At 41.5% G+C, this 18,246-nt stretch overlaps 1 protein-coding gene across 4 annotated transcripts in view; it reads right to left on the bottom strand.

The window, feature by feature from the left end:
- The window catches only part of trappc9 (trafficking protein particle complex subunit 9), a 298,975-nt gene that overhangs the window by 275,733 nt on the left and 4,996 nt on the right, over positions 1 to 18,246 (bottom strand). For 2 of the 4 annotated variants that reach the window (XM_039820002.1, XM_039820005.1), the window contains 6 exons: positions 15,386 to 15,531; positions 14,069 to 14,194; positions 10,329 to 10,355; positions 8,888 to 9,009; positions 5,570 to 5,695; positions 5,016 to 5,232 (listed from right to left, as the gene is read on the bottom strand). In XM_039820002.1, coding sequence (XP_039675936.1) covers positions 5,016 to 5,232; positions 5,570 to 5,695; positions 8,888 to 9,009; positions 10,329 to 10,355; positions 14,069 to 14,194; positions 15,386 to 15,531 — 764 coding nt within the window. The remainder of the gene's footprint in view (positions 1 to 5,015; positions 5,233 to 5,569; positions 5,696 to 8,887; positions 9,010 to 10,328; positions 10,356 to 14,068; positions 14,195 to 15,385; positions 15,532 to 18,246) is intronic. The other 2 variants (XM_039820003.1, XM_039820006.1) reach the window with 1 other exon arrangement.

The raw sequence follows: 18,246 nt of genomic DNA, 5'->3' as shown, positions 1-18,246 counted from the left end.
CGCCTGTGATGCTTTTCACTTATCAGCATTTTTTCTACCGTGGTCATTATTCACCCTGACTTCTTCTGCCATCTGAACAACCTCTTAATGCAATTCCTTCGTATCGTCATAAAAACTGCACCTACTAAGCAGTCTAAAAATAGCTGACTTCCACCTGTCTGCCAAAACCAGCGCTTATCTGGAGAACAGTAATCCAAAGGGCACTTTGGATTTTCTGAGGACGTCTCACTGTAACACGAAAAAATGACTTCATTTGTGGTATTTTCAGACCTGAACTGGGGGTGTCTGGCAATCCACTTAACACACCGCCAAGATAACGAGTGTGGTGCCACGGCCAAGCAGTCGCACTGCCATGCAAAACCTGAGTTAAAAGGAGCTTTGCCTCTGGGCCGCCTCTGATGAAACAAGGGCAATTTTGAGTGATGAGCTGCCACATGCCACCATTATTCTCCTTGGTAATAAAACCTTTAAATTATTACAAGAAAAGATACTCCCAACATTGCTGTGGGTCTAGGTGAGAGGAAGAAAGTGTGTCCCCATTTCTGGTAACAGAGGGGAGTAGTGGGGAAAAAAGGGGTCTGTGAGCTACTTAAAAAGCCTTTTGTTTCCCTGTATTTCAGGGAACAGCAGCCTTATTGGAATGAACCATTGATGCCCATTTTCTCTCTCACTTGAACTTGCCTCTTCAGCTTATTGCTTGATTAACTCCCACCCGATCCCTTCTGCCAAAAGACAACGGTCATCCACTGCTTTCCCATCAGCACAGTGGGGACTCAGAGTGGATACCCAAGCCTCACTTGGGACTTGAATGATACAGCAGATATAGCAGAGCGGATAATTTATGTTAAAGTACCTTAAGTTTCATGGACTAATGCTCTCCCTATTCATCCACTTGTGAGTCTAATTGAATGAGAAGATTGTATTATACAAGAAAATAACAAGAAGTGCCCAAGGTCTGGAATATTGACTTAAAGAACTCTATTAATTATGCAAAAGGGTATGGGAAATATTGCTACCTCATCACAACATTTTTATCCTCAAATCGTCAACTATGAATTTGTTTGACACCAAGGGAACATTTCCAGTTCCAACTTTGTCTGACACCCATTTACCTCCTCTGTTATAAAAAAAGAAGTGAACTTACCACGTACATGTACTGTGGGATTGCCCAAATGTGAAGTGTTTCCATGTGTTCTACCAATATAACTGGGACCTCTGCTCCCGTCTTCCCTCCGGTTTTACTTTTTATTGATGATACACTAATTATCCTAACTGTCCTAAAAAACATTTCTACTTTTAGGTCTGCCAACTGCCATAAAAATACCTGTACCTGAGCAAGGAAGTGCTCTTTTAGGGCATTTAATTACAACAGTATTTAACATGGACATAAAATGATACTTTACTGAGTATTAAGTCTTTTTATATAAACATAAGTATTAATCTACATAGACTGACGATTGATGAAATGTCTTAGAATCCTAGGGTTCTTCACACACAACATTTTGAGTATGTAAAAGGAACACTGTCATTTATCCTTTTTTGTTTTTTAACTAAAGGCTCGACTGTTCATTTTCGATCATAAGAGACCATTTTATCGCAGTAAGATAACTAGATTGTTTAAGTCAGTATGCAGGACTATTTTTTTTTCTAATTTTAGTAGAGACATGTGTAGTGAAAGATGACACTTACTGCTAGATAAATGACTTTCAACAGAGTCTTGAAAATGTCCCTTGAATGAACAAAATGCAGAGAAAACAATCAAACCTTTATGTCTGTCATAATTCCACAACTGAGAGATCCAACATTAGGTAACCAAAATAGGGCCTTTTTCTGCAGATTCATTACAATATTTGGCAGTTTCTTTTTATTAACAAATGATAATAAAATTGCACATTTAAATTCTATGTTGCCCTATGATTAGGAGCAATCTATTGGTTGTAGAAGTTGAAATGTAAATTTGGAGAGATGACAGTGGCTCTGTGGAAATACATCAGCCACGTTTGACAAAAAGTTCTATCGTCAAATGACACAAACGCACACTGGAAACCAGATTTGTGTTTAGAATGCACACATACAAACAAATAAAAACAAAGTGTAAAATGATCTGCTCCTTTTGAAATTTTTGATTTTGAAAGTGAGAAAAGAAATGTTATGAAATAGACGTAGAGATACGAGTTAAAAACGGATTGAATGGCCATTGTATTACACATTGATTTACTTTTAGTGTATAAAAAGGAGGGAAAAAATCCTGGTGGAACACAGGGACGATACATACTCATGTGATATCAAGGCCCAGGGCATCAATAGTTAAGTGCTGTTGGTGTAAAGTATCCTGAGTACCATCTAAAGCATCCTTTCACAGTCTAAGTGCAAACATTTGACCTCAAACAATCTGCAGTTTCTATTCACAGTTTACAGAAGGAAACTAGGCCAGACATTAACAGCCCATCTGGGAAAAGTCCTGTAACAGCATCCAATACGGATGCCCATGAGATGTTCCATTCACTGTGAGCCCTGTCTTTTGTGTTACCAGCACTTGCCATTGAGTGGCTGCAATGAGCAAAAGGGTCAATAGTCTGTAGAACGAGAAGGCTTATAGTGCGTTCCATTTGTACTCTGAACTCGGATTTTCCGAGGTCAAAGTCGGACCTCGGATTTCGAACAACCTAGCAGTAGCCTAAATCCAACATAGCTGCCCCCTGTAACAGCTATCAAAGCTGTAGTAACATACAGTTATTAGCACTTCTGTCTTATTTGCATCTCACTAAATCAATCATCACACAGGCATGTTCAACTTCTATCTGTGGACATGTTACGCTGTTTGTATGCACAAAAAACGTTGTTGCGTTGTATTGCTAACAATGGCTAACCTGGCTAGAGCTAATGAAGACAATGAAAATCTGACTGCAAAGGACAGCCAAGCTTGAGGTTGAATAAAGCGATGCTTTTCATTTCCTAATTATTAAATATGTCTTTAACACTGCTGCCACTCACGTCATCTGGATCATGTAAGAGGGTACTGCTTTTAGTATGTGAACAAGATTCATTCAGGGAGATTTCCTCCTTTCCTTTCCACACAGCACTACTTATCTCGTGACCCTAAAATAAATAAATAAATGAATCTAGCTATGATAGGAGGATACCAATCCCTCAGTTTGTTTTTAGTGCACTCTGTTCTACTTCTTCATTGTCACGGTTGACTATACACATAAATAAAGGAACCTCTCTTCAGTGTTGTAGTCGAGACCACCTAAACTGAGACCAAGTCATCACCAAGACGTATCAAGACCGAGACTTTGAGGGGTTGAGAACGAGTCAAGACCAAGACCAAACTGACACACCAACCCGACGGCCGACCTTCGGCAGAAAAGGACAGCTGTCATTAAAATAGTCTGGACGCAGCTTCTCATTTGCTTATCCATCCTGTTTAGGATTGACCCATCTCCCACAACAAATAATCTTGGGCTAAATGGAACCTGGGTCCCTGCAATCCGACGTAGGTCATCATGTATAGTTTCTCCGCTTTCAACAGATCAGGGCCTAGCCGTTCTTTGTTTGATGTAAAATGAGTGATGTTTGAAAATGAGGAAATAAGAACACAAATGAATTCAAAAATGTATCTGCCAGGTTCTATAATATTTTTAGGTTCTATCTTCTGTTTTCCTTTTTATTTATGGTGCATATGCTGTTTGCCACATGCTTAATATTGTATAAACAAATAATACCATTCACAATAGATGACCAGCATTTTCATGAAACTTGTATAAACAGTCACTGCTTTATTTGAGGTTCAACATGAGTCCGAGCGTTGATAGAAACACTCTAAGAAAACGTTCTCAACTTCTAAGATTACACTACAGCTGAATTGATAAGCTGGCGTGATTCTGCAAAAATGTTGACAATCGAGATCTTGTTTAAGTTTACGATCGAGCAAGAACACCAAATATTCTCTGGTTCCAGCTTCACAAATATCAACAGGATTTGCTTTCTTTCTCGGTTTTGTATTGTTGTAAAATAAATATGTTTGGATGTTAGAATGTTGGTCGGTTAAAACAAGCAATTTAAAAACATCACTTTGGGAAATTGTGATGGCGGTTTTTCCCTATTTTCTATGTTTCTATGTTTTATAAACCAAACAAACAAGCATGCAATATGTGAGATGAATAGTTTGGATGTGAAACATTAGGCTCGTTCGAGATGAACTGCGCCTCGCCTGTAAAGTGGACGAGAGCAGGTGGGAGCAGCCAGGGGCGGTGACAAAAATCTGCTGTCAAGTCAGACAGTTTACAGCTGATTCCAGCAGCCTTCAGGCTGAACAGGAAGTCACAGAAACACTGTGGTCCGATTCCGATTTAATAAAACGTTATCAAACCCATATATCAGCTCCTACACAGTCTCCAGTTGTTTTTATTATGACAGAGTAGCTGTCAAAATGCTCTACATGCGATCTGTTGCTGATTTACATTGTAGATAATCTGTAATCTGAACAGATTTAGTCTCTCTGACTTCTAAACGTAACTATCAGCCACACAACGTGCTTTGTACAGAATAAGCCTTTACATCAGACAAATAGTTAAAATCCCCCCAAATCAAAATCAATAAAAAGTTTATATAAAACGTCATCATGTTGAGTCGATTCTGAACCAATCAGCTGTTGGATCAGCTGAGAGGCCGGTGTTTCCCAGCATGCCCTGGGTCTGCCTGGGTCTTGCAGTCGGTGAAAAGCAACTGCGCTGCCTGCGTCTCAAAACTGCGGCCGCCTTGATCTCGTGAGGTTATCGTTGCCCAAGTGTGCATGACGTCAGAGCAAGTCGGGATCGGGTCGGACGCAAATCTAACCGGCACGCATTGTGCGGCGATCGCCGGTGATCGATTCTGCGCAGACCTGGCTCATCTCGAACGAGCCTATTACTGTGTGGAAGGAAAAAAAAAGGCTGATAACAAATCTGTCATCTCTAGTTTTTCCACATAGTCCAAAACCTCTTACTACCTCCAAGTGTCCAAGATTACAGTACCTTTGCTGAAGTCCTTGGGATCAAGTGACAGGCTGTATCCAGGCAACGTCTCCAGCAGCAGCTTGTAGCAGGCCCTCCAGCCAGGCTCTGGGATGGTGGGAGCCACACACTGCATGGCTGCAACGCGCTTGAAAAACGCAGACTTGCGATGGAAGCCGATCAGTTCGTAGAGCTCGGACAGGATACTGTAGCGTTGGATCTTCTCCTCTTCTGAGAGCTGCGGTTACCGAGACAACATTAAAGTCCCCCTCCACTCAAAAGTCTGTTTTGTGACAGACTAGTGACTTCACAAATAGTTTGAAAGCCATTCCGGTCCAAAATGCAACTTACACAAGTGTATAACAGTAAAGTCACTAAGGAAACAAGACTCAAAGCTCCTCCAATGCACTGAAGGACAAAATGCATCATTTTAATGATTTCGGTCTCACTGTGCTTTTTCGCTAATAGTAAGATATCCTGTGGTCTCCAGGATTCAACTGTACACCATCCTGCTCATGTTAATCATCCTGTGTATATGGAATGGCATTTATTTATTTCCCAGTCAGATGGCGTACCTGTCCCAGATTGATGTAAACAGCGTTTTGCAGGAACTCGGAGGCCTCCCGGGCCCTCTTCTGAATGGCCAGCACCCTGACCGCTTTCACGCAGGCCTCCAGCTCGATCACGCCTGCGTTCTTATACTGCGGGAGAAAAGAGGAGGAAGGGGGGGGGGGTGTCAACAGTCAAAGAGGGTCGCCTTGACTTCTGCAAGCCACCTCATAATCAGAGGGAATGTTATTTGAATTATCATATGAACACCCTCACCGGTCACCGCCGATGTGGGATGACAGACGAGCGTGACAACTCTGATGCCTAGTGGATCGGCGTATTTTTTTATTTTTCCCCAGGGGTTTCCAGCCACTGCTCCGCTTGGGCTTCCACTAAAATGCTGAGCTACTGCTGCACGGCCTTCAAGCTGCGCGCACGTGTGTACATTTTTTATCTCGCCGTCCCTCCACTTCCACCCTCGTTGTCTCCCTATTAAAATTCAATTAATATCTGAATGGCTGTGTGTTGAGATGTAATTTAATTCTGAATGAACTAGTTACAGGTAAAAGGGCTGAGGGAGGTCAGTGCAAAAAGGCAATTATAATAATGAAGATAAAGCACAGGGTAGCTTCTGAATAGTCTGGCAGCATAATGAGCCTATCTAGCTTTCCCTAAGCATTAGGGGTAATGTAATACTATTGTGACTTTGTACAAGTACGGTGGTCAAAAGGAGAGCACAAATATATTATGCACCGAAGATTCAAAATATATGAAGATACATAATTCAGATGGTTTTGTGTATCTGCAGGGTTTTCACTGACTAATGTGGTTCTATTTCCAGAGATTACACATGCTCTCAGTCCCCATGTAGCATTCAGAAATAAACAGCTGCTGTCAGCATGTACTGGTCTGATACTACTCAAAACACAGGGTTTCGTCCATGCCCTCAAACTCCATCAAACCTAATCAAATACTGCCCCCTGGTGACGTAGACACATTTTACACACATGACTGGTAGCTACATTTCTGCCCAACAGTGGCGGTTGTGTATCGAAGCAACCTTGAAAGCAAACGCCATCATGTACAGCATGAGCAGTTACATACAAAACCAGAGGGATTTGAATCACTAGCTGGCCAAGTGGTCTCATGAGTCATGACACTGAACTTTATTTCCTTACAGTGGCTCCCCATCAAAGTCAGAATCCAATTTAAGGTTGTTGGGATCACTTTTGAAGCTCTGGACGTTCAGACACTATGGCGTCTTATCCTATCTATTTATCCTACCTTAAATCAAGAAACAAATGCTATAAAGGCACCCATCTACATCAGAGAGTTACTGACTTCCCTACCCTGTCTGCAGCCATCAGCCCATTTGTTCCTACTGAAGATGGGAATCTTTAAAAACAGGCCACGAATATAAACCACCTGTACATTTTTTTTAAAAGGCTCTGCCAATATCACGTTTTCTAAAAGGGTTCACTAAGTAAAAAAAATTTTTATGATCCTTTTTAATGCTACATAAAATGTAATTTAATACCTGTTTGACAGTCATCCCGGCCAAAGTATTAAAGCGCCCATATTATGCTCATTTTCAGGTTTATAACTGTATTTTAAGGTTGTACCAGAATAGGTTTACATGGTTTAATTTTCAAAAAACACAACATTATTGTTGTACTGCAGAGCTCTCTCTCACTGCTGCAGATCCTCTTTTCACCTGGTTTCTGTTTTAGCTACAGAGTGAGACCTCTTTTCTTCTTCTGTACTATCTTTGATTGCACTCGCACATGCGCAGTAGCTCAGATCGTGGATCATGTCAGCTAGCTAACTCTAGAGACAGTAAAAGAAAGGCTGTTTCTCCAACTTCGGTCAGTTACAAGGCAGGATTAGCTGGGAGACTTCTAAATGAGGACAGATTATGGTGAACTTGTGTGTGTTGTAGCAGTGCTTTGCTATTGAGAACGAGGTAGCGTGCTAGCGTTAGCATGCTAACGCTACGAGCTAACGGTTGTGGTTAGCCAGCTCGTTTCGGATTGTGACGTCACAATCCGAGCCGATTTTGAACAGCTCACCCAGAGACCGAAGGCAGGACACATTCAGAAACCGTATCTCACTCAAAACAGCATGGATGGGTTTTTTTCAAAGTTTGTATGTGTGTGAAAGCACCTGAGACACAAAATAACACCCCAAATCACAGAAAGTGTTTTTTTCATAATATGGGCACTTTAAGGTATGATAGGAACTCTGAAAGGACGATGTGGCCTAGAATTATTCATTATTATTTTAAATTTTTTCATTGATTTTCAGAGCTCCCCAGCTGCATAACAATACATCCCAACGATATAATCAATTCAGTTAATGGGACCTGGACCAAGATGAGTGTCATTAAATGGATAAATTAATCAATTGTAGATTATTTTTTAATTTAAGTTTTTACTGAAGTCGACACCCCTAATGAGACGATGAGCTTCCTGTAGCTAGCAGTAGAGACAGTGTTTGCTACAGGTCTGATGGTAAACACTGAAACATTTTACAACTCCATTTTTATAACTAGACCTTGTGGACTAGCCAGAGGGTCTGGCTGGTTTAGGGCCATTTCTTTAAACCAATCACAATTGTCACGGGCGGTGCTAAGCACCGGACGGAGCCACGGTGCCTCTGCAAAATGGCCTCGGGAATGAACTTGTTTTGGTGTGTACGTTCAAAAGTAGTTTTAGTCGTGCAACAGAAAACTTGGACAGATAGTCTAGCTAGCTGTCTGGATTTACCCTGCGGAGATCTGAGGAGCAGTTAACCATAGTCCTCATAAATCCACCGGAGTTTAGAACGCCAACACAAAGGAAGCCCAAGGCAACGGATATCCAGCCGAAATGAGTGAAATCCGGCAAATATCCGTCTGTAACAGAGCAATCTCGGAAGTGGAACGTCGTGGATATAGACTAGGACAATGCTGAGCTTTAAGTGATGTAATGAGCCAATCCAAGCCTTTTATTCAAAATTCTTTATATTGTCAGTGTTTGAGGAGATGGATATGCTGCAGTTTGTTATATTATAGACTGATAAATATTCTGGTTGTCCATGTAAACCCGTATTTAGAATAGAAATGTCTGATATTATGAACAAATAACATACAGTAAAGTCAATTTTCAGTGGAGTTGTATTGTCTCATGAACTGAATGCCGTTTCATTATAAATTCATTTTTTATTTTATTTCCTGAGGGGGAAACTGTATTTTGGGTTCAAATCCCCCGCAGTTTAATGACAATGGATTTTGGCACACGATATTATCCATTAGTATCTTAAATCCAACAACAATGACATCGGTTGATTAGTTTTTTGGTCATTACCTTTCCATAGTAGGAGATGGCCTCTTTGTATTTCTCGATAATGTCCTCAGGACTCAGGCAGTTCTTTGCACGTCCAATCTCAGTGCTGGTGTCTGCACTGATGCCGTTGGCGGTGAGGGCACCTACACTCAAAAAGAGGATGGTGTAAAATTAGTTTAGGAAAGACACCAGAGTGACTGTCCATCCGTCTGTTCCACCACAAAGGGAAAGGGAACGAGAGGAGTGACAGCAGGGAAGAAGGGGAAACTTAAATCCATTGATTGCTTTTGAAAGACACTGCCCTGGGTACCACCGCCACATGCATAATATACTGCATACATCAACCAAGACACAGATTCACAGTGTTCACAATGTTTACACATATCTGAAGAGATAACGGATAATGTTGAATGAAACTAATGTGAAATATGTGTTTATTCCCAGCTCTGAAGCCTCCTGGTGATCCCATTTAAAACTAAATGTAAATTGTAATTCTACACCAACTTTCCCTGCTCTCCTTTAATAAGTGATGTTATGAATATTCTGAGGCTATGGAGTCCCTAAGATGTGATCAAGATGGCGTTCATGGCTAACGTCCCAGGCGGAGTTAAACTCGCACCTGAAACGTTTCAAAGGCAATTGCAAGGTGCATCTCTCGGCCAAATCTGATTAGAATACAAATACAAAAGTGAGTGTGTCGCCTAGCAACGGGGCTGTGGCCATAGCAACGCTGCGGTGCTGTCACTGTGACAATTGTGTGGATAACGACGTGATGCATTGCACTTAAGCCAATTTGCACACGCACCATGACAAATAAATAGCACTTAAGGCAAGAACTGCACAGAGGTAAACAAAACAGTTTTTAAATATAAATGCACAACGTGACTTATATTTCTTTGGCTATGAAAAGTGAGGGGTTAAGCAAAAGTGAGCATTACAAGCGGGAAATCAAAGTATGCACCACTGGCAATGAGCTGCCACCTGCTGGTGCGACAACAGAGATTATGTAACCTTGTGTTCAAATGGCCAAATGTGCTAGCAAAATATTTTAAATATTTTGATAGGGATAAGTGCTTTTTGTGTAATAATCAAGAGTAAGATGTGAGTTGTTAGAACAATGGGGCCTGAATAAATAAGGAATAGAAGCTAGTAAGGGTAACCATTTAAAGTCTTCAATCGTAGATGTGATACTGATCATCAAAAGTGTGGCTGTGAGAAAGAGCATGTATGTTAAAAAAATAAAAAATAAAAAAAGGTGAGGGTAAACAGCGGAACACTACCTGCCATGGGGAGGGAGGGGGGGGGAATTCAATCAATTTCCAAAAGAATGAAATAGAACCATAGGAATCAGGAAGCTGATGCAAGATGAAAAACAACATCAAACACAGGGGGCAAATGTGACCACAAGCAAACAGGCAGATAGTTGTCTAACTAAGAGCTATGTTGGTTAGACATACCATACCTGGGTCAATGAGAACCTCCTGAGCCCCTACAGACAGAGAGAAAGAACGCAGATTCACTCCATGACGCAAGGCGCAATGTTAGCAGTGTTAGTCCCAACAACATGCTTAAAGATGCAGTAGGTAAGACTTATAAAACTAACTTTCTGTCATGTTTGCTGAAACTGACCCTATGTTTCAGTAGAACTACATAAAGCAGTCAATTAAAAAAAAATAAAAAATAAAATATGTAGTGCGATTTGCAAAAAATCCACCGCTCCCTGTTCATTCACACGCAATTAGGGCCGGGGGCTAACTGCGTGTCAATCACTGCTCATGCACACACATTCATTCTTCCTTGCGGGGGGAGGGGCTCAGGAGACCGTTTGGCCTCTAGTAGAAAGAGGGGGAGGGACTGAGAAGTTGTTGATGTTCAAATTCTTTGCCTAAGTCCTGGACACACACACACACACACACACACACACACACACACACACACACACACACACACACACACACACACACACACACACACACACACACACACACACACACACACACACACACACACACACACACACACACACACACACACACACACACACACAAAAAAAACACACACACACACACACACACACACACACACACACACACACACACACACACACACACACACACACCTTAGACCGGTGTTATTCAGTCTATGCCGTAGACATATATAGTTTCCGACTGGGAACCCAGAAATTCCGACATTCCATGTCTAATTGAACACAACATAGTCCATGCCCCTCGCCTGGCATCATAGCGGCAGAGTCCTATTTGATTATGACTGTGTCAGATAACAGCAAGTGCCTCGCAGTGGAAGGTGGTAAAATAAGTGGACAATTAAGGGAAAAATCCCACAACTTTGAAAGTACATTTGAGAAGCGCGCACAAGGAGGCTAACCTAGCTTACCTTAACAAGCAGTGACAGGGCAAGGAGAACGCAAAGCCCCCTTCCCCCAAAACAGAAGCTGACCTCGGGCCGGTACAGGGCATGGATGTATGGGGCCAGGCAGTATGACAGAGACAACAGCAGGACACAGAACACTACAGGAGGGCTTTCACCGGCGACCCGACAGCTGCTGGTTAGTAAATACGCATCAACACTAAAAGCGTGAGGAAGCGTGGCTTAATGTGTGTTTTGATACTGGGATGTCTACACAACTGTGTGAGTCGACTGACTTCAAAAAGTTCGCAACTTTACTCAAACCAAAGTTCAAAACACCTGTTGATGTATGGCTTCTTTAGTCTGTTGGCTATTTAGGTTTTTTCCTGGCACACGTCACTTACACATTTTGCACTTACTACTGCGTCTTGTGTAGACTGTTTACATATTTGTGCTCATCATCATATGTACCGGTGTTATTGTTGAATACATGGTGAATACATATTTCTAAAAATATATGATGTTTTTGTTGAGTTATTACTACTTTATTAATTTTTCTGACCTTTTTGAATCTTGCCCCTGACAACTAACCCATATTACAAAAAAAGACTAAGACTAAAACTAATAAAAACTAAACTAAAACTAAGCATTTTCAAAAAAAATGTCAACTAAACTAGCAAACACGCTTTAAAAAACAATTAAAACTAAACTGAATTTGAAAACAAAGTCAAAAACGAAATAAAAATAAAAACTAATGAAAAATGCAAAACTATAATAACCTTGACACACACACACCACGCTGGTTCCCAGCAGGAACCAAAAAATAGCAGGTTTTCCTTGACCTGAAGTGCAAACATAGGGTTTTTTTTAAATCACCATCGCAATATCAACTGGTGCAATAAACACATTGCGAAAGATTATTATTTTTTGTTAGTTGAAAGAAAATATCAGTAGAAAACTACACTTAACAATGTAACGGTCACTTTTTTTAGTGGTGCCTTTTATATCCAATTCAATGTTCAATTGGTTCTGTAAAAGAATGTTGGAAATGATTGAAATGATGATTGGGAGTGCAGTGTGCTGTGGTCTCTTTAATAGTTGGCCAAAGCTTGTTTTTTTGGATAAAAACAAATCTCTGTAATACCAGAACAAAAGCTTGCAGGTGATCAATGCGATCTACCATCTTGCTACTGCCGTTTACTTCCGCTGTACATTGTTCGACGCCCACCGTTGATGACACGTCCTTGATTACAATTGTTACAATGGATAAAACCTGGTGGAAACGCACGCTGGTTCGCTAGATAGCACCAAGGTTCCAAGAATGCTGAACAGAAGCGGTTCAAGAACCAGAGCTAATTTTGGTGGAAAAGGGATGACAAACGTTGATTGCAGTCCATCCATTTGTTTCACACTACTCCACTTACAGGTGGGAGTAAGGAGGTCCACGATACACAGCAATGCACCAACAAAGAAGAAGAAGAAGAAGAAGAAGAAGAGTGCTGGGTAGTGAACAGGGATGTAACAATGTGAGGTCCAGACTTTTAAAGCAGTATCGCACGTTTTTATGAGGAAGCAAATGCGCTCGACGCGTTTGTTGGACAAACAATGCGTTTCGGTGAGTAATACTGAACGCACTTGTCTGTTCTCGTTAAATTTGTCATTTTGCTTTAGTGCTGAAATAAGTGATTAGTTTCAGAGATAATGTATTGGTGACAATGCAAGTCATTTATCAGGAAAAAAAGATAACCAAATACATGGGGGTTAAAAATTCTAAATTCAAATTAAATATTTGTTTGCCTTCTATTATTGCAATACCACTGCTACCACCACAGTGACTCATTGCCCTTGTATTTACTCCTCTAGTTATCTGGATCTTTTTGTATTTTTGCGTCTATATTTTACTCCACTATCACTTCTTTTAAGGTGTTTGGTGTTTCTTGCCCCCAACAGCGCCTTTCAGGCAGCGCGGCAATGGTTATGTTTAGGGTTAAGGTTAGCTGCCTGAAAGGCGCTGTTGGAAACAAAAAACACCATCAAGCTTCTTTTAAACTACACGTATAACATACATGCTTTCTGTTCATACCGTTTATTACACTTGGCTACTTCTTTTGCTGTAAACATATACAGAATGTATTCGTTCTGTCCGTACTGTATCATGGCTGCATTCACTTGCACTGTACATTTTGTATAATGCTTTTTATTGATTTTGTGCATTCATTCATATCTCTCTCTCTATATATATACACTTTGACACCGTTTGATGGTCAGATGCTAAACTGTGTTGCACTGTACTTATTTTCACGGTGCGCATTGAGAATAAAGTTGAATCTAACTTTATCTAATTTCAAACCGCTGTGAAGCTGATGTAGCTAAACAATTAAAACAATAACAAGCTGTCAAGTACTCAAATCATTTAAATAATCATTAGATGCAACACCAAATTACTCAATCCTCAGATATCCTCCAGGCATTATAATGGCAGCTCTTTGTCAACGCTTAGAAAACTGCTACAGGACGACGCCCTACTCATCGTGTAGTTACACACAAGGCCGTGTTAATAGAACACCGTGTTAATAGGTAGTGATGTTAAGTTTGAACCAAATTAGCAGCCACTGGGGTCAATAAGAAAGCTTCTGCAGTTTTAGGAAGCCGACATCTTGTACTCTACACACAAAGGAAAGCAGCTTAGCTGAGCAAAGCGTAGCGGTGTTGGCGTTGCCAGTCAGCAGTGGCATTCTCGCACAATCAAAACTCGCTCACAGACAACAGCCCTCAGTTGTTATTCCTTCCGGGCCACGGTTTCAATCAGTCCGTTTACAAAAGCGATGCGCTCACCTGGTCTGTGGCGTTTCCCTGCGTCTGCCGGCTGGGAGATGCTTGGCTTGCGTGCGACAGTCTTCCCCGCCGTGCCTCCAGGGTAGTGGAATATGACAGAGGCCGAACACAAACCCTCCAACGCAGCTAGAAGGGCACAGAGACAAAACGTTCCAATTTGTGCTTGGCTCTTATTTATTCTTCTTTCCTAGATCTTAGATAGATAGCTATCTATGGCCTTTTTTGTCACTGTACATGGTACCATACAACAAAATTTGAAAAAAGTTTAGTGTTTAGTGAAAGACACAAAACATCACATACATTCAATTAAATAGATAAATGAATACATAATAATTGCACATGGGAGGGGGTGCCGTGATGAGATGAAATACCAAGTACATTGTGGTTGTTTTCTGATGGCCCAGGCAAAGAAATGGTTTTGGGGTCCGTTTGTTCGGTTACTCTTTCAGTAGCCTCTAAAGGGCGCTGGATAGTTAAAGCCCTTGAGTTTACACCGCTGATTGTTGGGTCAACTTTTTTTGTGATTTAAGAAGCTGAAACAGTTTCTACTGTTGAATTCACTGCATGTCGGTGCAGATAAGAGCATCAGCAAACTGCATAGAACAAATGGACTGTAATATAGACAATACCAACTCAAACCCAGGAGAAAATTAATATTTCCAGGATCAACAGCTGATGTAAGAGCTTGACCAATACATTGACGAGGCCAATATTATTTGGATTTATTGGCTTATCGCAGATATAAAGCCGTGTGTATGTTGACTAAGAAATAAGAATTGGCAGCACCAAAATACTAAAAGATATGTTTGAGGTAATTTAGAAAACAGTGCTGCCATTACATAGTTTCTTAACACTGCACTGACAAGTTTATTTTTCCAACTGTAAAATCTCCTGCTCGGTACACATCTGTCCCAATTGTACTAATAACCATATTGTAAGGATGCTTCTGTGTTGTATGCGTAAAATCCTGATATTGGTATTGGTCTCAAAAGTCAAGTATGGGCCAGACGATAGATAGACAATGGATTTCAGGGAGACAGAAGCTGCAAAAAAATAAATAAAACTTGCAAACTAACTTGCAAAAAACATTTTATTTGTCAATGTCAAAGCTGGCAACGTTTCAGTACTAACAAGTGGTGTTACATGCAACACATCTTTGCTACTTTTGACCTACTCGTCCCCCTCCGACGCACCTGTCTCACGTTCTAGATGTGAAAAAGTATTTTTTTCTGGTCCAAGGAGACATGAGCGAACATTAAGACATAAAACCATTCAATCCCGTCTTTTAGTAATAAGCCCCCCATTCTCCAGACTTACCACCCAGCCAGAGGAAGTCATTAACCCCCCTGAGCAGCTCCACAGCCATGTGGTAGTGGACCAGGGCGTCCTGCAGCATGCCTGCCTGGAGACACAAGTCCCCGACATGCTTCCTCATCCGCCCCTGGCAACGCTTTTTATAATGCCTGAGAGAGAGAAATACTTTTTCAGACAACAGCAGCTTGAATAATAGTTGTTTTTTCCCTACTTTTAAATTTGTTTTTTTTGTCGATTCATACAGTGGACCGCTCTGAGTTTCGGCTATTGTCATTTCTTATGTCAGCGGGGTGCCAGGAGAGGAGACTCAGGGGAATCTTATCAGTCAGCTACAGGGGGAATGTACAGTACGGGGCGGGAAAGCACAAGCAAAGGGGAGCAACCAAACGAGGACAGAGGCCATGAGCCGACCTACAACTACAACCCTGTACTCTTGCACAATGACACCGACGGGTGCATCTCACTTCCCTTAAATTGCATCCTCGGCTCCTCCAATTGCCTCCCCTTCCTAGCACGTCTGTCCCACCAAGGAAGCATGGGAGAGACGGAGGAAATCACGCGAGGAGAGGAAACGAGGAAATGCGTTTTGAGAGGGTTGACGCGTCCTTTCCTCTGATGCCTCACGTGAATTCGTCAGCTGTATGGGCGGAGGAGTTAGCAACGGCTTTCAGCTGCTACGGCTTCTGGGAAGGCTGCTCTCGTGCGACTCTCGCTTCAGAGATCCATCCTCCATCCTCCATCTCTCCATCCTCCGGGCCGGAATAAGAGCTTTGAGGACGGCCTTCACAAGAGGAGGGCCAGAACAACTTCCGGTTCAACCGAGGAGCGAGGAGATATCAAATAAGGGAAGGGAGATGCACCTAGGGACTCAGGAAGGAGCAGCTTCACCAGGAGGACACAGGGGAGCTATTATGAGGAACAGTTTTTATTTGTGCAAGACATTTGAGTGTTCTGGAAGACTGGGCAGAATAAAAATGAATCCTAATGCTCAGTAGGCTACTCCTGAACAACAATAAAAAGGTGTTCTGTGTAAGGTTGGGTACCGAAACCCGGTTCCACTATGGAACCGGTTCCTACGCAAACGGTAGCATTCGGACCGGATTAGAACGCAAATTTTGGTTCCTCATTTCGGTTCCGACTGAAATATTTTCCCTCTGTCGCTCCGCTTTCTCCCTTTTCTGCCGAGTGGCGCGCATGCCCGCTCGCGGTGTGAAGCGTGTGTCCGCGCTATTTTCCGACACACACTCTACAATCACTGCTGATAGACGGCTTTTTGTACACGCTCTGAAAACGGACGTAAAAACATCCCACTTTCTCTGTAGTCTACCGTTAGCTAGCTACCGTAAATGTAGGCTACTTTTAAAATGCCATGTTTTCCCTCTGGGCTCACCAAAACGGACGTGAAAGCACATTAACCATTCACTGCATGTGATCGCTAGGAAACCTATTACACTTGCTCTGCTAGTCTATCGTTCAGGACAAGAGCCTGTAGCCTGGTGGTGGGGGAGGCAGGAGAGCCTCCCCAAATTGTCTGCCCTTTCAAACTCATACCTGAGTGTGTACAGGCCTCTTGGACACCACCTGAGAGAGTGTTCTCCTGTGCAGGACATGCCATAAGTCAGGAGAGGTGTAGTATCTTGCCAGAGAAGGCAAATATGGTCTCTTTTCTGCAAAAGAACTGCTAAAGTTTGAAGCTGGTTGGCATACCAACTCAACAACATTAGTTACTTGTTAATAGTGTAACTGTTATTTGTTAAATTATTGTAGTTATGGGTTAGGTGACTTATATATATATATTTATTAAGTACTTTAAAACGTTAATATATTGTTAAATTTAAATAATTTAACAAAACAAAAAAACACTATAAAAAGAGCCTTTCTTTGATGTCATTTTTCAGTTTGTAATCGGAATCATTTTAAAAGTACCAGTTCGGCATCGGAATCATAAAAATCCAAACGGTACCCAACCCTAGTTCTGCGTCAGACTAAAACTCAAATGAAAAAGCTGCTCATTATGGAGCCATGAAAACTAAAAAAGAACCACAGCAATGAAACTGGACTTTTGTACACGGATGGCGTTACCAAACTCATGTTTATACGAGTAGCTGCAGTGCTATGCCAAGCTGGAAGGGAATTTATGCTGTCATGAAAATAAGATCCATGATGATGGTGCGTGGCCAGCTTGTCGCTCCAGCATTTACAGCCAAACAGACAAACTCCCAGACTGCACCTTCCCAATCCAAATGTTCTCCTGAAGCACGGACAGACCTCAGTAGCAGTGACTGTGCCAAACTGTGTTCAATGGGTCCAAACCATCAGCTCCTCCTTTTAAAAAAAAAAAGGACCATACCAGTGTTTTTATAGAAATATTACTTACTTTGAATGGCAATGCATGCGATGGGTTTTTGAATGGTGACGCTGGCCAATGGTTAATTTTGTAATGTATAAAAAAAAAAAAAATCTAATTGCAGAGGCTGCAAACATGCTTCTTTCTATACATTATGAAACAGTATTGTCACTAAGTAATGACAACACCACCGTTGCATTCACATGATACAAGCCTTGGTTTTATTTCAGTTAGCCTAATAGCTGGTTTGATTTGCATTGAGAGATGATCTTATGGAAAGCACCCTATCCCAATCTCTAGGTATGGTGAAGGGTATGTGATGATGTGGGGGGGCTATTTTAATTCCAAAAGGCCAAGGGAACTTTATCAGGATGAATAGTATCCTGGATCCAAGAAATAACTGGCCTTTAAAAATAAAAATCTACCTGCCTCCATGGGAATTTAACATAGGGGTGTCTATACTTATGCCCCCTGTATTTTAAGGAAGAACATTTATTTATTTACAATACACTATCCA

Source organism: Perca fluviatilis, chromosome 13 (genome assembly GCF_010015445.1).
Source record: "Perca fluviatilis chromosome 13, GENO_Pfluv_1.0, whole genome shotgun sequence".
In the NCBI taxonomy this organism is placed as follows: domain Eukaryota; kingdom Metazoa; phylum Chordata; class Actinopteri; order Perciformes; family Percidae; genus Perca; species Perca fluviatilis.
This window is presented reverse-complemented; position numbering and strand designations above follow the sequence as displayed.